At 48.2% G+C, this 23,791-nt stretch overlaps 1 protein-coding gene across 4 annotated transcripts in view; it reads left to right on the top strand.

The window, feature by feature from the left end:
- The window catches only part of SEPTIN11 (septin 11), a 62,988-nt gene extending 41,583 nt beyond the window's left edge, over positions 1-21,405 (top strand). For 2 of the 4 annotated variants that reach the window (XM_056355138.1, XM_056355144.1), the window contains exons 6-10: positions 1,613-1,709; positions 3,507-3,675; positions 8,415-8,547; positions 9,582-9,769; positions 21,156-21,405. In XM_056355138.1, the coding sequence (XP_056211113.1) occupies positions 1,613-1,709; positions 3,507-3,675; positions 8,415-8,547; positions 9,582-9,769; positions 21,156-21,390 (822 nt within the window). In that variant the 3' untranslated portion in view covers positions 21,391-21,405. Of the gene's footprint in view, positions 1-1,612; positions 1,710-3,506; positions 3,676-8,414; positions 8,548-9,581; positions 9,770-13,737; positions 17,769-18,168; positions 20,140-21,155 lie in introns of those variants that run through there. The other 2 variants (XM_056355155.1, XM_056355151.1) reach the window with 2 other exon arrangements.
- Positions 21,406-23,791: the final 2,386 nt, after the last annotated feature.

The following is a 23,791-nucleotide window of genomic DNA, read 5'->3' on the forward strand; positions in this document are numbered from 1 at the left end:
ACACATGGGCTGCTTGGCCTTCAGTATGCTCCATTGTCTGACAAACGATTCTCCTCTGAGCGTTTTTTTCATATCCTTCCCCTATTGCGGTATTCCCATCTCAGGAAAGGAAGAGGATGGGAGGCAGGGCCCCGAATCAGTCAGGGCAAAGGGCTGGGGTTTGGGTTTCCTGTCCCAAACCACCACTTGGTGCTTGGTGGGGGGTGATTCACGTCTGCCTTTGTTTCGCTTTCCGGTGAGAGCAGGGGCACAGTCAGTGATGTTCCAGCTCTCGGCAGGGCCGGTGGCCATCAGCGGCCCGGGCTCTGGCTTTCATCTCCTTCCCCTTCCTCTAATGATAGGGGTGGGATCTGAGTGCAAACAGGGCTGGGGTAGAACAAACCTTTTAGTGGGGTTTACAGAGGGAAACAGTTGTTTCTCATGGGCCTGACTTGGAGTGCAAGGAGAAGAGCCTGATGCTCAGTGAGGTGCATCACAGCAGTGCCGACAGAGCCCTTGGGTGGCTTTAGCAGGGGCACATAACGCCCAAGAGGATGTGTCAACCCCAAAGCAAGCGTACTCAAAAGCAAGTGCAAGGACGAGGCTGAGTTACCAGTTTTTACAGGGAACGGAGGCATTGAGATTAAGCCATTTCCTTGCAACTTGAAGGCTTTTGTGAGATTCCCCGCACAACTGCTTGTAGATGGGCAATTGTCGCATCGAGCTGGATATCAGACCCTCTCCAAACATCTGTATTGCCTCTTTTCCCTGTCTATGTTTTGTTCTCAGCAGGCATAAGCTGGGACAGAGAAGGATGTGGCTTGTGTTTTGCCTTCCTCTGGTGCAGCCTGGCTGCTGGGAAACTCCTTTGCCAGTTAATCATGTCTCCTCTGCCACCTGGCTTCTTCCTCTCCCACCCAGTCTGTGACCACAGCTTGGCCAACATGGCACCCACTCCCAGAGCTTGTGGCCAGTCCTTTTGGGTGCCGTTAAGGCAGGAATAGCACCACGGGGGTGAGCTGGCAGCAGCAGCGAGTTCACTTCTGGCAGCAGCAGCCACACTTCTGGGAGTAGATCCCAGACTGTTGCCACCACACCCTTGGAGAGACTGGGACGGAGCAGAGCTTGGTGACTCAGACGTGTCAGCCCAGGGCTGGGTCAACTCCGCTCTTCCCCTTGCTCACAGCTTTGCCCTTTTTAAGAGGAAGCATTAGCGGTTATTTCTAGCAGCAGAAACCCCCTGAATTTTTCGCCTACCTTCCTTGGGAGGATGTACTTTCTTTTCTTTTCTTTTCTTATTGTTTAACAGTTCTTTTTTTCTCAGTGTTCAAATTCATTTCCAGTTTGTAAGACTACTTCTGTGCTTAAGGTAGTTGTGCTTTGTAATTACATGAAAAATATGTATATGTACATCTCTTGCCTTTTTAGGACTTCAGAATTTTGGACTTTAAGTCTGAGCAGGTTTCTCATCCAGATTGTCCTGTTGCTCTTTCTAAAACACCAGATGAATTGCAAAGGCATTTAAGCGATTGAAATGTAGCACAGCTGGCACAGTAAATGTCTTTCTTCAGAAACAATCCCTGGCAAGGCAACAAAGGAAATCCCTAACCTAATTGTCCCTTTCCTTTTCTAGGTCCACCTTCCTTTTGCTGTAGTTGGCAGCACTGAAGAAGTGAAGATTGGGAATAAGATGGCAAAAGCCAGGCAGTACCCCTGGGGTGTTGTGCAGGGTATGTTACCAAAAGCACAAAGAAGATCTTGTCATCCTGTCTTGTTCTGATGAAAGATGCATTCATCTCTGGATCGTCCTTATTAAAATCTGTCTCGAAAAAGCAAGATCACAGCTCTTAAGATTTCTCCTTAAAATCAGGGCTTTGCAGCCTAGATCCATGGAGGGGATTTGCCAGTGGGGTGACGACTGCTGGCTTTTGAGAGAGCAGGGTAGCATTACTAGGGGATGCTAAATAACTAGCTTGAGAAATGAAAACCTGCCGTTTTCTGTTCCTTAATGCTTTTCTGCCAGCAAAAAAGCATGAGCAATGGGGAAGGCTTAGGCAGCTGAGTGGTTCAATTTGGACCTTGCATGCAAGCCTGAATGCAAATGTGTAGCTGGGGGATTATCCAGGGAGGTCAGCAGGTGCTCTGGCCTCTCAGCTTGAAGTGGGAGCAGAACTAATTCAGCACTGACTGCTTGGTACTTCTTGTCCTGGTATCCTAAACAGTGGACATGCAGCTTAAGTGTGCAGTCCCCCATAAAGTCAACGAGAGAAGCTCCTTTCTGTTGCAGAGCGGAGTCTGGCTAGGGCTGTGCTTGCAGCCCAGGCTGTACTGAAGCTGCCAAAGGCAGGGCTGGTACTTGCTTTCCCAACCAGCGCTGAGAAGTACAGAGTTGAGATGGTGGTGGTCTGCTTGTGGCTTCAGCTGTGTATCCAGTTGGAGAATGGTCCAGCAAGCTGCAGGGGAACATTCACAGGACAATTTTAAGAAACTCACAAGTTTTTCTCAATAATACCATCTGACCCTTGAAGCAGCTTCAGATTACTGTCCTCAGCTGTGTATACCGCAGGATAATGCTGGGAATAACTCACAATTGGGAAAGGAGTTTGTATGTTTGGGAAGTCTTGGACTTGACACGTATCCTGCTGGGTTCTTGCTGTTCCCAGGAAACTATGAGCAGCTAGTCAAGGAGATTTAGTTGGATACCAGAGAGACTTTGAAAATCCGGCTCTGAACTGCCCCTTTCCAGAGACAGCTGCTCTGCTCTGAAGGATGTGGGTCCCTGGAGGCACGCTGCAGGGAGAGTTGTCTGTTAACAGCACAGGTGCCTGCTGCTTGCTGTTGCATCCTAAAGAGAGAACTTCTACCCGTTGTCTTTAAGCACAGCCAAAGTGTTTGCCCGCGCGGAAGCGTGCAGCCCTCTGGCCATGGGCCCTTCGCCGGCTGAACAGCTTGCTCGCCCAGAGGCTGACGGTGCCACACCAGACCCCGCTCGGAATAGAAGTTGCTGTGGGAAGGCACGTTATACTGTGTGTGCTGCCTCCCTTCAGTGGCAGGAGCAGGGTGTTTAGGGCTCTGTCGTAAGGGTAGCTGGCATGGGAAGGGTGCAGCGTCTCTGGTGGGGTCTTCTCATAACCTTTCCTTTCACCACTGCTGCAAACTGAGACTTTGTTGCCTACCTGGGCTCCTGTGGGTGACTTGGATTTAAAGTGATAAGTGAAATCCTGCGAGCAAATGGATCGTCACCTTGCTGGTGCAGAAATGCATGGAGAGGCGGGAGGTATGTGACAGCAGGGCAGCACAGAGGTCTTGCAAATCCAGTGAAAGGCCTTGAACTGGTGCCTGTGTGTTGGTGTGGGATGGTTTCACCCCCAGTTCAGCAAGGTGTTTTGGTGCAGGCTGACGTGGCGTTCTGCTCGTGTGCCTGAAGAACTCTTGGGCTTGCTAGACCACGGCCCAGGTCTGGGGAAAGAGGGGACCTGGTGCCTGGGTTTAACATTCTCCCGGTGGATGGTCTGTCTTTGTTGCAGTTGAAAATGAAAATCATTGTGACTTTGTGAAGCTGCGTGAGATGCTGATCCGAGTGAACATGGAGGACTTGAGAGAGCAGACGCACACCCGACACTACGAGCTGTATCGGCGCTGCAAACTGGAAGAGATGGGATTCAAGGACACAGATCCAGACAGCAAGCCTTTCAGGTAGGACAGCGTAACTTGGGCCTTGTACAAACAGAGGTTGGAGGTTTGGGGGCTGCTGATGTTTGCAGAAACCAGGGAGGGAGTAGCTGTGGTCACTTAGAGCAGCTGAGGGCTAAAGTGTGGCTGAGGAGGAAAACCTTTGCAGTGCAGCCTTGCCCTCAGGGCATGGGATGTGTGCAGGAGAAGCACAGGAAGAGCCTGGGTGGCTGAGAAAGCCAATTCTTGCCTTAACATTTTGAAAATGTCTGCAACCCTGCAGCAGGGCCCTGCAGGCTTTCTAGAGCCTGTAAATGTCACCAGGGTGCTTGAAGGTGATGTGTTTTGAGGGCTGAACATGACCCATTTCAGATCAACCTGGAAGGATTAGGAGGAAGAGGCGCATGTCCGTGGATCTCTCTGCACCCTGTTTCTGAAGTTCTGTCTGTATTCTTCGTGCCCTTCTCTAAGCACCCCTTGCTCTGCCGTGTCAGATATAAGCTGCTGGCTCGTATCACCCACAAGTGTGTGCCTTTCAGTCTGTCTCCTACCTGTCACTTGCCAGCCAGTACTAAAAAGCGTTGAAAGAATTGTTTTCGAAATGCTCTTCCTGTCACAGTGCGGAGAGCAGTTCTCCACTGGACTCTTCAAAGTGATTTAGCTGTCCACATTTGAAACTGCCCGTTGCTCTGCGTGGCTGAGAGGCTGCTGTAATGCAGAGCCTGCAGTGAGGATCACTACTGTCTCCTGGTATCTTCGTGTTCTCAGCACCATGGAAGGGGGCATGCCTTTGTAAGGTGTGGTGAGAGTGTTGGTGGTAGTATGCAGTCAGGGCTTGTAGGCATGTCTGCCTGGGAACAGTTAACAGCAGTTAACTTTGTATTGTAGGCTTGTCATTTTTTCAGGCTGGGACAATCTCATTTTGGAGTTTGGAAGCTGTTGGTGGTTGGTTTTTTTCAAAATTATTTTACCCCTTCCACCCTTGCTCTTGCTTTCCTAAAACCTATGAACTGTCCAGTCTTACGTGAAGCTTGTGCTCATCTTCCTACTGGCAATACCATGAGTCTTGAGTGAATCTTTTGGATAGTGAGTTTGTTAATCACTTCAGAAACTCCTCCTGACACTTTTTGCCCTTGGAGGAGGGCAGGTTTTGAAATGTTCAGATGATAGATTAGTGCCCTCTTTCCTCCACTGCCGACGCAACTGTGTTTTGCAGGCAGCTTGCTCTGCTGCAGGTCAGGACTGCAGGCAATTGCTGTGCTTGAAAAGTGCAGCTGTGACAGTGCTGAGACAAAGGTGAATCATGTGTTGAGGTATAACTGGTTACCAAAGGGGAATTCCTGGGATAAATGTTCTTGTTGACCCTCCTAGGGTTTGTCACAGCTGGTCCAAGGTGCACTATGAAGAGTTGCCAAGGGCTAATGCTTGAGGTTTGGTTTATTCCTAAATGCACAGTTTATGCTGTCAGACAGCTTTATTGGTCTGAAGCCCAAGTCATTAGCCAGGGACAACAGCTGTGTGGGAATTTGGGAGGGAGTGTTTGTTTTCTCCTTGCATTTCCTGTTTCCCATTCCTCCCCAACTTTTCCCCAATAATTGCACCCACTGCCTTAGCAGCGTCCCACGCTCCTCTGTGCCCCAGGCGAAGGCAGTCAGAAGTAAACGTGCATCGATGTGGGTTTACCCCCATAACATATGTGCACATTGGGAATTGGCATACCAGTCCCTGAGAGGGCAGCCCTGCAGCTGGCTTGCATGGATAACCATGGACATGGTTCATCCCAGCTCCTCAACAGGGGAAAGCCAGGCGTGGTCCAGAGCAGAATGCAGAGTTGGGAGCCCTGTGTTCATGTTTCTAGAAAACAGCGCTCGGTGGTAAGCTGAGCAAGGTCTGTGCTACAACATGGAGTTTGCATCAGTTCAGGGTTTGATTTGTGACTCGCTGAGCTTATGCAGCTGCATCTCTTCTGCAGCGCAGAAACTCTGCTGGAATCAGTCAAACCCAGTTCTGTTACTAAGCCCAAGCGTGAAGCTTTGTTGGATTTCCTATCTGGAGAGCAATGGTTTAAGATGGGCTCAGCCCTTCCTTTTGAGGAATCTGAGGAATTTCCATTGCTTCCTGTATATGAGGCCTCTTTTGACCAAGCTATAAGAAGAAAGGAAATGAAAATGTACAGAATTTCTCCATCGGTTACATGCTAGTTCAGAACAGTTCGCTCTGGGTGCCTCCTCCCTCTGATAAACAAAAAAACCCCATGATCCCGAGCTGTTTAGCCAAGGCTGATATATATCTGAAATGAGGAAAACAGCAGGTTCTTCCTTCTGAGACCAGGCATCAAAAGCATGCCTTTCCCCCGGGTCTGGGCCCTGGGAGCTGCAGGGACCGACACTTCAGCCAGTTTACATCAGCCAGGAGCAGGGAGCCTTTTGTAACCCTTGGGGTCAACAGGGCAGAAGACCCCAGCAAACCGTTGGTGCTGTGTAGGCGCTTGTGGGAATGTGAAAAAGGGAGGCTGGTGGTGTTCATGAGCCCCATCGTGCTGGCAGAACCCCCGCTGCTTGTCCAAGCTGCATGAGGTGAGGAGGGAGCACCCATGCCCCTGTAGGCATCTGCTCGGTGAAATGGGGACCCTTCTGCTGTCCTGCGTCTGTTGTGGGCTGGTTTCTCTGCTGCTCTAGTTAATTTTCTGAAACCACTTTTGAAAAAAGAATATTATTTGCAAGGGCATCATTCAGTGTGTGGGTGTGTGTTGGGGAATCAAGTTACTCTGGTAATCTAGGTTCATATGTTTATATACTTAAAAGGTGAATTCCCTTGTCATCTTTGTCTGTGAGAAGCTGCAGGGATCCCAGCTGGTTTGGACTGTTACTCCTTAGGGCTGTAAGTGGGTTTTTCATATGCAGGCTGGAGTTGCCAGGCCAGTTTCTCAGAGAAATTTCCTTCTGTAGAAGTCGGAGTCGTTTCAGTAGAGAATTAAATTGGCTGGCTTTAGGTTAGTGGTACGTTTTTTAAGCTTGAAGCTGGGATTAGCATTGAATCTGGGAGAATTTAACAGCAAGCCCCTGCTGCCCTCACTTCTGCCAGCTTTCTTCTGCTAGCCTATCACCTGGCGTTGTGTTTTTGGAAACAAGCTTTGCAATTAATTGTTTGCAATACTGGATATGAATAGCAGCATGCAGAGTTTTCCATTTCAGTCTGTAAGGCTCTGCTGCTCCCTAGTATAGTGTGTCACTAATTGCAGATTCAATTTTTGCTCGCTGAGCAGTGAAGGCTAATCTGCCTTCAGGGTTTTCCTAGGCTCTAGCCAGACCCTTCAGAAGGGTTTATGAATTTAAGTTTCAGTGTCCAAAGTCAGAGGATTAAATTCAAGACTGCGTTTTAGGGTGGCTTTGATTGGAGTCTCCTCATCTCTTATCTGCTGTGCCTCGTTTGGCTCTTGATTTAGTTAAGAATCCAACAATGCCTCTTGCCCTGTTCTCCCATGAAAAGATTTTTGTCATTTTTTAGAATCAGCATTTTTGCTTCAGTATGTGGGAAGCTGGTGTGGTCAGCTGGAATCGTGTGATTCTTCCAGGGCGGCCAGTGCTGTGCAAGAGCAGCTCTGGGCATCCTGTCTGTGGAGTATTTTAGGAGGCAGCTGAAGTGCCCAGCAATTAGCTGTGTTAAACCTAAGTGTTGGGTTGAATCTGTCAGGTTTTGTTTCCCAGTTCAACACCCACAGCCCCTCAAAAAACCCAACAACCTAAACAACAAAAGCAAGCAACAAAAAAGCCACCAAAACCCCACCACGTGCCAGGAAAGGCAAAAGCTTGGCTTTAATGGGATTAAGATGTTCCACTAGCCCAGTGGTTAATGTGTTCCTTAGGTGCATGGATGCAACACATCTGTATGATATCAGTGGAGTTTTTGTTGAAAAAAATGCATTTTCAGAAAAGCATCTTGGGGGAAATAGTTATCATTCCCACACTATCATTATGGCTGGAATATCCAGATCCATTTAAGGAATAAAATGAAGAGGAATTTGGCATCCAGAATTCCTAAGAGGCTCTGAAAATCTCAGAGGTGCATGGACAACGTATTTTTGTGTCCCAAATCTTTGCTGTGGTATCTCAGTGCTGGGGAAATAAAGGAATGACAAGAAGCAGAGGGGGAATAAAGGAATGAAGGAATCCAGTAATGTGGTTATTTGGAGGAGGAACGCTGCTGCTCATTTGCAAAGGCTTAGCCTCCCTTGACAGCTAAAGGAGAGAAATGTCTCCCAAGGTAGCTTTATCTAAATGAAGCCCCTGATCTGAATCCATTAGCAATGAGTAGTGCAAATTAGGTTTGCTCTGTCAGTGTCATGCTTACAAACTACTTAAAGCTAGATCTTGCACTCTGATATGCCCGAGTCTGTTCCACAAATCTTGCACTTGGCAATGAAGAGGTTCAGGACAAAAGGTGGGAGAACCGAGGAGGTGTGACTCAAACAGATCACAAGCCATGTGAGCATCAAGGGGTTGCTTATGTAGTGGCTCTTTATTTTCGCGGACGGTCATCCTGCCTGCAAAGTGTTTTACAGGATCCTGAGCGGTGTGCTCGTGCCTTGCCAGTTGGTCTCCCATTGCTGCCACCTAGGTTCGGTGGAGGTGATCGTGCCTTTGTTGCAGTCGGGGACCTCTGACAAAGTTTTGTGAGGAGACGAGGCGGTAAGATCACCAAAGGCTGGAAACTCATGACTGTGCTTGAAACGCAGCTCTGACTGTTTTTGCTGTTTTTAACAGCCTCCAAGAGACTTACGAAGCAAAGAGGAACGAATTCCTGGGTGAGCTCCAGAAGAAGGAGGATGAAATGAGGCAGATGTTTGTCATGCGAGTGAAGGAGAAGGAAGCAGAGTTGAAGGAAGCGGAGAAAGATGTGAGTATATTGTAACACGGAGGACTTCCTGTAAAGATTTAGGCTGGGGCTTTTCCAAAAGAGCCCTTAGAAGGTGAGCATCCAGACTCCAACACCAAGCCTGCAAAGGTGCCTGCTGCGCATAAGCAGTCTCGAGAAGCAGATACGAGCTCAGTTCCCGGTCCTGCTGTGGATGTGTGGTGTGGCCCCATCACACAAGTCCTTTGCCACTTTTCTGTGCTTGTAAAATGGAGCAGGAGTATTCCCCGGATTTGGGCAGCTGAAGGAGGACATATGGAAGAAGTGGGAGGTGCCGCAGCGTGACAGTTAACAGAAATGCCAGCCTTGCTGTGCTGTGGCAGTCCTCTGCTCTCTCACCTTTTTAGTCCCACCCAAAGAAGGGAGTATGTTTGCTGCTCAGAGTAACGTTGATTTGCAGTGGATCTTCAGCCGTGGTGCAGCCAGCGCTGCCCTCGAGCAGGCACACCTTTCTGGAGGCTGTCAGTAAGTCACTAGGGACTTTTGGGAGAGCAGTAGGTCCTGCTCGGCATGGCTGTGACAGAGCTCTTTGGGAGCTGCCCTGCTGTCATTTGCTCCGTGGGTGTGTAGGTCAGCACCGGTTCCTGTGGGACAGAGAGGGTGTAGGTGTCCTGCTAGGGGAGGGAGCTGTTTCTTGGGCCTCACGGAGGGGCGTGTACTTCTGCAGAGGTGCAGAGAAGAGTATTGCCCTGAATGGCCGCGTTGTCTGGCTTAGCACAGGCACGAGAGAGTCTGCTCGGTACACAGCAATGAGGGATGGGGAACATGGGGGTCTGGAAATGTCCAGAGACTTGGCATATTCCTGCAGCGCCTTAAATTCCCACCATCTGTGTGCAAGTGTGTATTAATTGCAGGGCTTTTCTCATGAAGTCAGACGTGCTTGGGACAGGCCAATGACTTGTTGTTAATGTAGTGAGGCCTCGGTGCCAGCAGAACTGCTTCAGGCGTCGTTACCAGTAATCGGGGTGAAACGTTCTTCTCTTCCCATCCAATTCTCGTTGTCTCTGTCCTGGCAGCTTCATGAAAAGTTTGACCATCTAAAGAGGACTCACCAAGAAGAGAAGAAAAAAGTGGAAGACAAAAAGAAGGAACTTGAGGAAGAGCTGAACAGCTTTCAAAAGAAGAAGGCAGCAGCTCAGCTATTACAGTCACAGGCCCAGCAGGCGGGTTCTCAACAAACCAAGAAAGACAAGGACAAGAAAAAGTAAGCGGATGTCACCCACATCCTTTGTAGGGTTTGTTACAGTTTGGGAGGTTGTTTTTTCTTTCTCGCTGCATGTCTGTATTTGCTTTTTCCCATTACCAGACTGGAAACTGGGCTTTTATCAGCCTGATCAAATAAAATATGTTTTTCTAAAGGGTGGGCCAGGGACATGATCTTAATTTTTCTCTAGAAGAGTACCTTCAAGTTTTATGTCGAAGTCTGACTGGTATGGGAGAGCAATCGGATGGTGGAGGTTTGGCCTGTGATCTGTCCAGCAGCATCTGGAACAGCTCTGAGATGTTCTGGAGTCAGGTTTATCTGTCTGAGCCAAATTTGTTAAGGGGGTCTCTACCCGTCCTTTCTTTCATGCAACAGTAGTCTCCAGTTCCCATTCCTTAAGGCTATAGTTGTAAGTAGACATAGATTAGAAACCAAACCCACCATGTTATTTTTACATGGGAAATGCTAGTGCCAAAAGTGAATACTTGGAAGCTTGCTTTGAAGACATGAAGGTTTGGTTTTGTTTTTTTAAATAACAAACTACTATGGTACCGTAATTGCAGGTCAATGGCTTTTGTGGTTGTATCGACTTGACTTAATAAGCTAAGAAACCCATACCTTTTAGTGAAGATAATGGCACTGTTTTCTACGATTTTATATTTGTATGGTAGGAGTGTAATCCTATACCCTCCAGTACTCTGAGCAACTTAGTGGGCACCAAGCCTATCTGTGGGCAGAGCCTGTCCCACAGTTGATATTTGGAGGTGAGGTTTTCCGATGTGCTCAGTTTGGACCTAACTCTGCTTCCATTGAAACTGGAGGAACGTTGCCATTGACTTGGGCTCAGTTAGGTCACTGCAGAGCTCCGCTGAAAACCTTGAGCTCTAAATTGATCCAAATTGACATAATCTCCTTCTGGCAGCCTGTGCTCAGAGATGGCTGGGTTTAGCTTGCTGTTAGTGCAAGAGACCCCTGTATATGACATGATACTGGCTACTTCACTGGGCTTGAAAAACCAGAACACGCGGTCCACGTAGATGGGATATATACAGTGAAGCCAGCTAGACCTTGCAGAGGTGAAGCAGACTGTGCCTGGCTTGTTTGGATAGTGCAGCAAGTCAGGTTACTGTAACACAGGCTGCTCTGAGGCCTCCTGTCCTAATTCTGGTTTTTCCGTACCTAGCAAGGGGATACTTGTGCGAGTCCCTTCTGGGTCACCTGTGATAATGGCACTAGTTGATAACTGCAATCAGGAAAGCTGTATAGATGGTGATGCAGCAGATCTCACTGGAAAATGCTTCTTTAACCCCCACACAAAAATGACGGTTCCACACTTCTCTTAATAGCTGGTAGTGAAGGGGTGCATTCCTTGGCAGACCCTGGCAGAGTAACCTACTCGATTAACACTAAGCTGTCACTGTTGAAAGAACCAAAATGCCAGTAGGAATGTGGTATAGACACTTTCTCTCCCTTGCTAACCTGTGAACTGAAGTCAGGTCTTAGCTGTCTTGCAGCGTGAGCCCACGAGATTCTGTTGTATTGCATATATACTAGTATATTTTTATACTTTGGGAAATTAGGCTGACACTCGCTGCATGTCCCCTGTCCCTACTGCTGGTTTGGTGCCTGTCGTTTGTTGCTTCTGCCCCTGGCTTCCCTGGGGAAGGTGGGGAGGGCCTAGGGCTACTTCCTCAGCTGATGTCAATTGATGTAGCTCCTATGGAGCCTTGCTGCTTTGTGCTGAGAACCTGGCCTTCGGCACCCGCTGAAATACATCGAGTGCTTGCGTGCTGCATGCTCTGCGTGGGTAGAAAATCATTACAGGCGGATCAGTGTCATGCTGAACTTAGAAACAGCGTGTTGGCAGCTAACGTCCAAGCATGCTGAAATACCGTTCTGCAACGACGCCTGTAAACAGGATAGGCTGAAACACTGGTGTTCTCTCATGTGAGAGTGCAGATGTGGTGACCTATTTCCTAAAAAGAATGGAAAATTTTGAGGACTCTTTATCTTATTTCTTAAACAGAGTTGGTAGCTTAATATTTGTAAGAACTCTGCAGTCAGTTTTTTCACCTCTTCGATACGAGACCAGTGCAGTATATTAATATTTGTAAGAACTCTGCAGTCAGTTTTTTCACCTCTTCGATACGAGACCAGTGCAGTATGCAATAGTCCGGGACGTTTTGTAACTTCTGGTCATCAGTGTTAGCTACTATTTGCTTCTGTGAAGTTGGCTGGCACATGCACAGTGTTGTGGGTGTGATCCATGGATGTTTCTAGCCACTGTGACAAACACAGTTTCTGCTTTGCTGATGCATTCACAGAAATCCAGTCATGAGGAACATGCACGTGTTTTAGTGTGTCCTTTCAGTGTCGTTCCACACCAGGTGCCGTAACTCCTTTGATTGTTCTTTAGTGTCTGAATTACTAACAGAGGCTTTAAAGGGAAATGCTGATGCTTCTGCCTTGTAGCATACCTTGTTTTTTCTAAAGGCTTTAAGTTTCTCCTTGCACTCTACTGAACAGCTGCAGTTTGTATAGGTAAGGCTTTCCACCTTTCTTTGTGCTGACATGGACTGTGGTGGTTCTTGTGCAGTTGCCAGAGGAAATCCTTGCCATGCACGATCGTTGTAGCCTCCCCAGAAAGTCATTCACGGGAATGCTTTTTTTCTCGAGGTGGGATTAGAGTTCTCCAGCTTGGACAGCAGACTTTCCCCTGTGCTGTACAAGCCAGAGGGAAGGTTCAGGGTGAAATCTGCTGCTGGCCTAACTCCATGAGGGAGAGTGTGGCCTGCTTGATTTCCAGACTATTCCTGTAGGAACAGCTTGGGGGTTTAATACCTTTTTAAAAAATTAGTAATCCATTTCTCAGATTCCTGTAGCTGAGGTAAAGTTGTTGCAGCTCAGGCCTGATGACAGAAGTGTGCTGTTTGCAGGAGAGCACATCGATGTACCTCAGGCAGTTGTGTGACTGTAGAATAGACACGTACTGAAGTGCTTCCCCGAACATGGGACTGGGCGTACTTACCAAGGCCCTGCTGAAATTTTGGGATGAGACTGTGCTTTAAACCTGAACAATCTGGAGATGGTTCCTGGCAATGGACTTGGCAAAACCAAATAGGAGCAGCAAATAGCCTTCTGGTGCTTGCCTGTTGTTTGGTAGATGGCCACATGCATGCCTCAACATGTGCTGTTGTGTTACGTGCTCATCCTCAACCCCCCCAGGAGCTGGGACCATCTGTTTGGGCTCTGTTTCTGTTTATTTCAAGCTACTTCTGAAAATTAGATTAAAAACTTTTTTCCAGTTTCCTTTCTACACAATAATTTCCAGCCCGATGTGACTGGTCTGGCCATCAACGAGTCATGCTTAGCCCCAAAGCAGTCCCCAAGATGTGACACTCAGCTATAACCTGAGCTACGACACGTGTCAGGGCCTGGCCCAACGCCCTGTAAAAAGAGGGGTTTGTTGGTGTCTGAAGGACCTGACTTGGTGTCCGAATGCTGATGTGCCAAAGTGCTGGGAGACATCATGGTGCCCAGTCCTGAGACACCTGCGTTTGGGTGAGGCTACACACAGAGCCTTCCGTGAGAGCACCCCGTAACGTGACCCAAACAGGACACCTGCAACTGTACGCCCCGGCCATGCACGTTCTGAAAAAATGAAGCTTAAAGACACCAGCCGCTGTGTGGTTACCGCCTGTAACCTTGACTACCTGATGTGTTTGGTGGTTCAGGTAGTCCTGCCCCTTGGTTTTTCTTTTTGCTTTTGCTTGTCATAGGCTGGAGTAGAGCCCAGCCTCAGGGTTTAATTTCTTTATAGTTCCATAATCCATCTGCATGCCCATCCACTAGAGCGGGTTGCTGGTGTTGGCTCTCCCGGCTTTCTTTGATTTTGATTTTTTTTTTTCCATTTTGAGTTCAATTATTGCTAACTTTTTTGTTTTTTTGTTCTTTTTTTTAACTTGCAGTGCAAGCTTCACATAAAGCCTGTCAAGCCAAGGATGTTCCTGCATTCACCTGCTTTTGCAGTAATGTGTCTCTGCCATCTGTTTTCTTTCTTTTATCTTTTTTCTTTTTTTTTTTCTTCATTTTTTAACATGAATAACTATTAACTCATCTAATAACATAGTGGGAACAAGAAGGAAGAAGGATTGGGTACAGGACTGTATGCAACTGGATGTTCAGGTGTGGGTGGAGGGGCAAAGTAACGATACCATATATTCTTCTTGTCAAAACCAGCAGCAGCAAATCATTCTTGGCCCCAAATTGGAACTGAGAGTCAGGGCTGGACATCAGCAGCTCAGGTGATCATCACTGACTGGGTCAGGTCCTCAGTGTTGCTGGCATACCCGGCTCTTGGAGGGCTGGCTGCAGCAGCCCTGGGCTGAAGGGGGTCCCTGGCTCTGCAGAAACCAGCCGCAGGGAATTACTGGCTCATAGCCCTGTCCCTGGTGTGGCTAAACCCTGAAGTTTAGTCCGACCCTATTCCTTCAATAGCTAATGTGTCACAGCAATTACGAGTCCCGCTGTTGGGGGAGAGGGAGGGGGGGGTATGTGTGTGTAGATAACCAAAGTTTAACTGACCTTGCATGCCATTACATTTGCATGATTTTTTTTTATTAGTTCCTGTTTTTGTTGTCTGACTTGATCATAGTAGTTGGCTTGGATTTATTGTCATGTGCTGGCATATTTTCACAGCCACCCTTCCAGTTCAGTGTAGTAGCTACCTGCTGAATGCTGCGGTGGGAACCGAGCGGCGCTGCAGGTGCCTGGGAGGACCGTACCTTATTACTGCTTTCCATGGGTTACTTGCCTGACCGTAACCTTTGAAACCTCACTTCAAATAGTACCTGGTTTCCAATGCGTGTGATCTTAGGAAGACTTAGCAGTCCTTGTGGAATCAAATGCCTGGGTAAGGGGGAAGGCATAGCCTTCAGCATCCTCTTAGAGCCTTCAGGAGGGACACGGTTTAGTGATGGCAGTGCTGGGTTAACGGTTGGACTTGGTGATCTTAAAGGTCTTTTCCAACCTAAATGATTCTATGATTCTAGAAGGATTCCTGCATGCACTTAAATACAGACTTGCAAAGCTGTGGGATCCAGAATTTCATGTCACGGGAGAGAAGGTGCCTAGACGTACATTCCCTACGCTCCCCACCAGCCCTCCTGCGCCAGGGACAACGTCCCATTCAGATGTCCCTTGAATGTGCAAAGGGGACTTACCATCAGCTAGGCCTCGCTGCGTGGCCAGCACGGGTGAATATTGGTCTGTTTAATGTGTATTTTCTATGCTATTGCTTTTCGGACAGGCTCTTTCCCTTCCTTCCCAAGAAGTGGCGAGCCATGCTTACTCTATGACTTCTGGATTTCTTTCTCTTCTGCTGATGTACAGCCAGCATTTCCACTGCTCCTAGCTAGGTAGTCTCCTGTTTCTTTCCTTAAAGCACTCTTAAATAACTCTTTCCACTTAAGTCTTGCACACTGCAGTTCTTTGCTTGTTTCTGGGATGGAGTTTCTTGCCTCTCTGGGAGGGGAAAAAAAAAAAAGGCAGAATTACCACCTTTTTTGGAGTGCTGGACTGTGAAATGTGTTTGGAGGTTGGCCTTTGTGTTGTTTTGCTTTTTAACCTTCACTGCTTAAACATGGCTTTGGGAAGAGGACATCTAAATACAGTGTCTTAGACAGACAGCAAAAATTGATTGAAGATGAATAAGCTGGAAATGAAACAGTTGAGACTTTTCCTTTTTCTCTTCTGGTTTTTTTTTTTTTTCCATGTGTTTGTTTTTTGGGTGTGGTTTTGGGGTGTGTTTTTTTTACCTGGTCTTATTAATCATGATGCATTTTTTGTCAAGTTCAATAGGTTTGCTAGGGAGTTGTTTGGAAAAATGAAACTATGGTTCTGTGTCTTCTGGCAAATCAAGCTTTAAAATCTTGAGTTATCAAGGAATAAGTTTGGATTTTGTCAGGTTTTTTTACAGTGGCATCATATGCACATCACTGAATACTTGTGTTGGTATGCTGTGCTTCAGCTGTCTCTGTGCATGTCCTCTTTTTAATTACCGACATTTTGTGCCAAGTAGAAAACTAATTTTAACGTTTATTTGTCCTGCTTCATTTAACAGCCCTTCAAGGGATGTTTGGCAGGGGAAATCAGCTATGTCTAGCTATACATATTTTTTATTATTATTTTTTTAACAGAAAGCTGTGGCCAAGTGTGTTAATGTATTTTTGGTTGAGTTTCTTTCTCCAGCCAAAAGTAAGCTGTTTTGGAGAAACTGGGAATAAACTGTGAACTTGCAGAAGTTAAAGGTACTGGTTTGGGTTTTTTGCCAAGGAGATGTTAATGACTTTTTTTTTTTTTTTTTTTCCCTTAAACTCCCAGGCCATGTTTAGCTTGTTACTGCTGCACTTCTTTCTTTACTTATGCCTTTTTTCACAGTAGCACCTGATTCTGCATGGAGCAAATCATACACTCACATCTAGTTGGATGTGCTTTTACCTTTGCATGTAAGTACAGGAGTAAAAGACTCACCCTTTCTGCTTCACTACTGATATGAAACCAGGTGTGTTTTTTCTGGGGGGTGTGTCTTTAAGTCCGCTTCCTTACAAGTGGCATGGTTAAAACTACTTTAAAACTTTCTGCAATAATCTGCTTTTGCCAAGATGTTGGAAAGAAGCCGTAGGGAACATGCCTTCCAGCTTCTGTTGGATGCCTAAAGCAACGCTGCGCAGCTTCTCTGCGTGCTTGAAGCTACCAGGCCAGCTGGTGGAACTGTGGGAGGCAGTTGCATGGGCAGGAGCCTGGCTTGAGAGGCACTGCAGCCTTTAATGTGCATTAGGCAGTGATGGTAACTAGCTGATAATGCCGAATGTTCCTGACAAGGTGGATTTCAAACCTTAGGATAATAAAAAGGACCAGGAAAGCACACTAAAATGTGTGTTTCTGGGATGATGGTGTTCCCAGGGCATGGAGTGAACCCTCAGAATGGGAAAACATGCAAAATCCAGGTCGCTGAGAGGGGCCGCGATAGCTCTGTAGAGGTGGGCACGCGTGTGTCTGGCAGTCGGCCAAAAAGGCAGAGGTGAACAAGGGTTTGCTCCCCTAAAACCTCACTGGGGTTGCACTGTTCCTGTCCAGGAGGGCAGTAAGTAGGAAGGGTGCCCTTTGAGCTCACAGGCGTTCCATGCACCATCACCTTGCATCTCCTGCAGCGTGTGGTGCTGCCAGGGAGGGGGGGAACAGTGACGGACACCCACCCTGGGCTCCCCGCCAGCCCGAAAACTGCAGCTGGTGTCACCCCCTCTGCGTGCTTTTGACAGCTTGACATCCTGTCGAGGAGATTTGGATTTCTGTGTCTCTCTTCCAGCGTGTCTTTATTTAACATGACCAGTGTTTCTCCAGGTAGCTCTCATTCAGCTTCTCCTAAAACGTCCAAGTGAAAATGGAAATGTCTTTTTGTTTGTGATCATATCAGATAATGTCCATTTGAATCCAGTTACCGTTTGCCCTTCTAAGGTGTTAGAAGAGCCGCGTGTTTGTCTCTTCTCCAAGGACCCTGGTTGCATTTGCAGTGTATAATATCCATGATGCTCTCATCAGCCTGTATCAGCATGGAACTATACAAATATGAAGGGGTTTTTTTAATTAACAGAAAATAAAGCTGTGAACAGCGGTAGAAATATTGTATTTGTATACATTTTTAATATCCCGATTGCCTTAAACTATAGATGTAGAACTTTATTACCTTGCTATTTGAAAATAACCTGTGTTTGTAACTAAATAATTGTTTAACCTACATACAGTGTTAATGCAAATTATATGTATGCATCTGTTAGATATTGTCACTTTATTTGATGTTAAAATATTTCAGTTTTTGAACTACAAATTGAATAATAACCTTGTAGCTAAACTCAGTCGTTTCTTGTATATGCTTTAGGTTATATACGCAAATAGTGCCAACACTTGAAGTGGGGAGAGGAAATATATTTTTACCCAAATGCCTTGGTCTTTGCGTGGCCTTTGTGACTTTGTTTTGCTGTTGCCATTTTGTAACTGTGTGAAAGGAGAGGCCGAGGCAGCGCGAAGTTTCCCAGCAGCTGGGTTGTGTTTTGGAGATGCCTCCGTAGGTTTGTGCTAGTGTTTGTCAGTCGCTTTTTGTGGCCGTTGTGAGCTTGTTCTCCAGATCAGCTGGTGTCTTGGAGAGGTCCAGGCCTCCCCGGTATAGTTGGGTTGTATGACACCTCCCTGGCGCATTCCTTCCTTCATGGCTTACTTCCTTTAAAATGTTGTTCCTCCTTTTTTTTTTTTTTTTCCTCTCTCTCTCTCTTCTCTCTCCCACTTTTTCATTTCAATTCTGAATCTCTGTTTCTTTTCTTTTCTGTTTTTCTCTTTTTCTGTAGCTTCTTCTTTATGTAAACGTCATCTTGCCAAAGCCCCCACACCCTCTCTCCCAGTGGACAGTAGGGCACTGGAAGAGCCTGCAGCTACGGGCACCAGGAGAAGAGCCATCTCATTCTTCCATCACGTCTGCCCTTCTCTCCTTCCCTTTTTGTTTTTCACCTGTGCGTCTGAGGGTGCACTGTGCTGTGTGTCTCTGTGCGGGATCTGTCTGCTCCCAGCGTGTCTCCGACAGAATTGAGGCTTCCAAAAATGACAGAGGTAACGGCTGAAGGAGAGAGCTTGGCCATGATGTGACATACTGCACCGGGTTAGTTTTGTGGGTTTTCTTTTCTCCCCCCTCCCATTTTCTTTCCTTTTGCGATAATACACACGTGTTGCTGATGACAAATAGAATGACGGACTGTGAATGAGGGTGAGTGTGTAGAGCTGGAGTATTTCATTTCTGCCTCTAAAGAACACGTCTGGCTGCTTTGGACACCACAGCTTCATCACAAGTACGTCCTGTGCTCCTCCGACACGTGCTGAAAATAAGTCCTTAGACCTGGGTGACTTCTTGTTTTCAGTCCGCAGCCACACGAGGCGGGGATGGCTGTCGCACACCATGTGCTGATGGAGCCTGTTCTGGGCAGCCAAGGCCTTACTGTTTTCTGGCTGATCTGCCTGCGTATGAGCAAAGTAGGTATCTCTTCTTGTACAACTGAGCTGCACGGACTTGTACTTCGCTTGAGGGCTTCATTTTGTTTTCATGAAGCCTAATTAGTGATAATTTTTTTTTTACCAATCCTGAACATGGGATAGCTGTTCAACTTTCTAACTTGTTTACTTTGGAAGTGAATTCAGTCAAAAAGCTTGAGAAGTGCCAAAGGATTGTTTGAAGGTAAAAACAAAGCTCGTAAACTTGGTGTGTAGTGACCTCTAGCTGGGTTGGGGTGGATGGAAGGGGACAGCCTGATGATCCTCTCTGGATATTTTTTCATGTGGGGTGATGCACTTTTTTTTTTTTTTTTTTTCCTTTAACCGAATACTAGTGATTTATTCTTCTCATCTGTGACCCTTAATCAAGGAATTCACCTCCTTTAACCTGCCGTGGAAAAGATGCTATTAAATCATCCAGGGTTTGCCTCCTCAATCTGTGTGCGAAGCGCAAGCTGCCACGGGTCTCTGCTGAAACCTGCTGGGTTTTTTTAAAGAAGCACAATATTTTTCAGCACTCTTCAGTGACAAGGGTTAGACACTCCCGCCAGCCTGGTGGTATTTTTCTAAAGTGGCAGAAGAACTGTTTATCCTGGAAAACCTTTGCAGCCAACTAAGTGACTTTATAGATACAATCGGGAAGATTATTAAATACTGGCCTTGCGCGTATGCTGTAATGATTTACCTGGTATGTAAATGGAATTGCTGACCGTTGCTCAAGTTGAAGGGATAGGGATATTAGCACAAATGTAGCTTAGGACAGATTTTGCATTGATACTGACAACGGGGCCTGCCCCACTCCTTAGCCTTCAGCACTCTCAGGTGAGGGTCTGCACTCCAGCCACTGGTGCTTACCAGGAGAGCCAGATCTAGAAAACATTTCACATCCAGCCTTTGGAGGATGAAACAGAGTCCCTACCGCCGCACAGGCTGAGGCCTTGAGGGTGTTGTTGGATTAAACCTTGCCTGTGTCAAGTCCTTTCTTACTCTGCAAAACCGCAGGTGCTTTGCTAACTGGGAGCAGGTTGCAGGAGGGAAGCCTTCTTGTTTTGACAGGGCTTAGGCAGCAGCTCTGCATGCACCGGGCCAGCCATACCTAGCAAAAAGTGACGGGCCGAGCCACACGTTATCTGAAGTGAATCGGTAACCCTGCAGCCAAGGGCTGCTGCGGGACTGGGGCTGCTGGTCCTTGAGCCACCCCTGTGCCTCATCCAGGGCGACTCACCTCTGGCCTGGGGTTCTCTGCGCATGAAGGCGGTTGCTGTTTACTAAGAAAATGTCTTGCCCATTAAAACACCCCATTTACAAGTGCTGTGTCTCTCTTTTTTCAGTGTTGGCACCTAGGCCAGTCTGCAGTGTCATGGACCACCCAGGGGCCTTGTCGTGGCTTGTCTTTGCAACCCCCTCCATGGTGGTAGCCTCCAACTTGCCAAAATACCTGTTGGTTACTTGCCCAGAGGCCACCCCACCTGTGGGATGGCCCCTGCAGCACCCTGGGCAGTGAGACCCTCCCCAGTGCCCCTGTTTTGGGGAGGGAATCCTCTTCTTATGTTTCTCATGTTCCTTGGACTTTTTTTTTTTGCCTTCATTTAAAAATTGTGGTGTGGGTTTATCTGGTGGTAGGCGTCTAGCCTATAAAATCCCACCGCTGTGCTATAGCCCTCTCATGAAATAGTCACTTACGTATTTAGTTCATGGTCTTGGATGGGCACAGAGCTATTCTGCTGGGCTCTACCTTGTGTCAGCTCACCCATGTTGGGATGGTTTGGGACCCAGGGTTGGTCATGGGTGGCTGGGCATCATTTACTGCAAGTAAGAAGAAAAAAATTAGGTGGTGGTGTGTTGTTTGGGGTTTTTTTTCCTGTACCTAAAGAGAGGAATCTTAGCCATGTAGCTGTGCCTTGTGACTCTGAAATCTTGTGTGTCAGTAGGAAGTCATGACCAAATTTGCAGGCTGGCAACACTGAAGGAGTATCCCGATGGATTCCCGTCTGCCGGGTCAGCCCTGGGCTTTGCCAGGAGCTCTGCAGACCTCGACTTTTAGGGCACTTGTGCCCTTTGCAAGTGCAGGGCTGTACTGGAGGAGGTGGTTTCTCAGCAGCTGGAGGGGCTCAGGGCTAGGTGACCCACCAGTAGTGCTCCTCTGTCAAGAAGGTTCGAAGAAGGGCAAAACCCTTTTGCTGGTTGACTTCTAAATCCAGATAGAATTTTTTTTTTAAAAGCTTTATATAAAAAGAAGCAGGTAAGTGCAAACCAAATGCCAACACTTACATGACCTGCCTTTATTTTGCAGCTGTAGAGTTTTGCTGTGCTGGTGCCTTGAGTCCTGCATGCGCCTCTGGACTTCATGTCTCCAGAAGGACGTAGTGGAGTTAGAGAAGGGCACTAATGACAAAATGGGATGGAGCAGCAGCCTGCCAGGTGAGACTGCAAAGGCTTGGAGGCCTCAGTTTGGAGAGAGAAAGGCTGAGATGAGAGGGAGGATCAGCCCTGCTGTGAGCTTGGAGGTTGCAGCAGGTGTCCTCTAGAGGTCCCTTGCAGCCTAAATTTATTTAGCCTGATTCTGTGTTACAAAGTCCGCTAAGTTATGATGATGGTGGTGGGTGCTGACCTGCTAGTTACCCCGCTGTCCGACTAGAACCAGAGAGCACGTAGCTAAAAGGAAATCAGCTCAAAACACAGAGTAACGTTCTTACAGAGCAGGCGGTACCCTTCTGGAACTTGTTGCCCCAGGTTGTTGTGGCGGATGGTATCTGCAGAAGGTTTTGGGGTTTGGGCTTTTTTGGTTCGTTGGTTTTGTTTTCTATTTTTAAAGGTAAATTCATAGGGAACAGAGGCACAAGGAACTTTAAGAGGGGGGAACGAGTTGAAACATCTGACATCCACCAGTCTGGTGGTGGTGGATGCTGGGGCAGAGGGAGGGGAACGGAAAGCATGTGTGGGCGCTGCAGGCGGTGTTTGCAGCGAGATGTGTGTTGGACAGGGCTGAGCTGCAGGAGCGCTGCCAAGGCTTCCCCGCACCTCTGTGCTGGGCGGAGGGGCTGGTGCTGTGCCTTTGGCTCGCTCCTCCATGGCACGCAGCTCCTGGGGGAAGAGGTGTCAGCGTGGGGAGGTAATTGCAGTGTGAAACCCGTTGTTGGACAGCCCAGAGGGGTTATTTGTCGCTTGGTGTCATCAGATGCCCCCAGCAGAGCTGGGAAAGCCGCTTCATCCACAGGAGTAAGCTAGTTTAAAATCGTTTGTGGGCTTAACCCTCCTGTTGCTGCTGGGGAGTAAAAGAGCTTTAAGGAGCTCCCAAAGTGCAGAGCTAGGAGCAGCTTCCAGGTTGGACGTGCCCCATGGCAGCAGCCGGCGGGGCGCAGTGCCATGTGGCTGCGGGCTGGGTGGCAGCGTGCCTGCCAGAGGGGACCGAGGTATCCACCTACCAGCTGCTTGAGGAACGAGCATCTCCCCCATGCTCACTATCTGCAGGTCTTGTGTAAGAGAGAAATACTTTATGAATGATCCCCCCGGGCTAACTGGGACGAAGGAGGTGAATCGGTATCTCTCTGAGGCAGTGTTGTGGAGAAAATTGCAGAGAGGTTACTGCTATCAGGTCTTCAAAGCAAACCCCTGTGAGATGTTGAGGGAAGATGGGGTGTTGCAGAGAGTAACAGCTGCGCGGCACATAAAGGTGAGCTGGGAGTATTGCTAGGCGGCTTTGAAACAAGTAGCAGTGCTCTGCCGAAACACGGCTGCCACGCGCCCGGGTGCTCCCTGGGGTTTGGGGCACTGTGCTGAGCAGCGGCGTGCATGGGTTTGTGCATGGAATGGGTTTATCCCGTTGCCCCAGAGGGAGGTGAGGCAGCACTGAACTGAGCCTGCAGTTTACAACTGGTTTCCCTCCAGCTGGCCGTTCACCTGACCCCTGTGCTCAGCGGCACTCCTGCCATTGCTGCTCTGGGCCTCTGCTACACCAGGCAGACCCAGTGCTCGCCATCTTCGCTAGGTCCGCGGCATGAAGCATTGGGGTGCTGTGAAGTTTGGGGGAAGGCCACATGAATATGAGAAGTCACGGGCATCAGGGGATATTCTCCTCTGTGTAACAGGCAGCCCTGGCAGCGCTCCAGGATGGTCCTGTGTTTTGACAGTGGGAACAACATACAAGTCAGCCTGCTACCGGAGTGGTGAGGCGATGGGTGAGGGCTGCATTCGGGCTGTGTCGTTGCCTGGTGGTTGGTTGGTTGTTTTTTTTTGTGGGGAGGAAATGTGAGAAGTGGGAAATGTATTTTCTCTCTGGCAATGCAGGTTGTTTCCAAATCAGCTGGACCTTGCTATGTGGGGGAGCTGATCGGGCTGGGATGTGGCTCATTTTGAAAGGCAAGCCTGTCTTTGAACATCGCCTTTTTAGCTGCAAAACACTGCAAATCTGTCCACCAGTGCAGCCAGCAATGCAGACCTGCATTCCATGGGCTCCTTGCTGGCCCTAGCTGGCCTGGGACATGGGTGCCTGCTGCACGAGCAGCAGGAGGAGATCTGCAGAGCTGAAGAGCACCTTGTGACATTGCTGCAGTCCCCTGTGGAGGCTTGTGTGCCAGCCCTGGCCTCCGAGACCCAGGGTGGCCGGTCCCTAAAGTAAGCTCAGCCACCCAGGTCAGCACCAGGACAGGAGGGCTAAGCTGGCGCTCCGAGTCCGGTTATGTTTTGCCCCTGGCTCACAGCAGAGCTCAGGGCCTGCACCTGGGGCACGAGTAGTTTTGCAGGTGAATCCTCTGTACCCCGCTGCATCTGTACGCCTCGATGGTGCAGCCGGGCTCTCGGGTGTATCAAGGTACCACAGGCACAACCGGGCATTCCCTCAGTGGATGCGTTCCATACGTGCTGGTGGGTTGAAAGGGTGCGTTGAAATCTAGTGTGCTCACAGGAAAAGCAGAGAGGAAGGAGATGACC

The sequence above is a fragment of the Falco biarmicus genome, chromosome 1, assembly GCF_023638135.1.
Source record: "Falco biarmicus isolate bFalBia1 chromosome 1, bFalBia1.pri, whole genome shotgun sequence".
NCBI classification, from domain to species: Eukaryota; Metazoa; Chordata; class Aves; order Falconiformes; family Falconidae; genus Falco; species Falco biarmicus.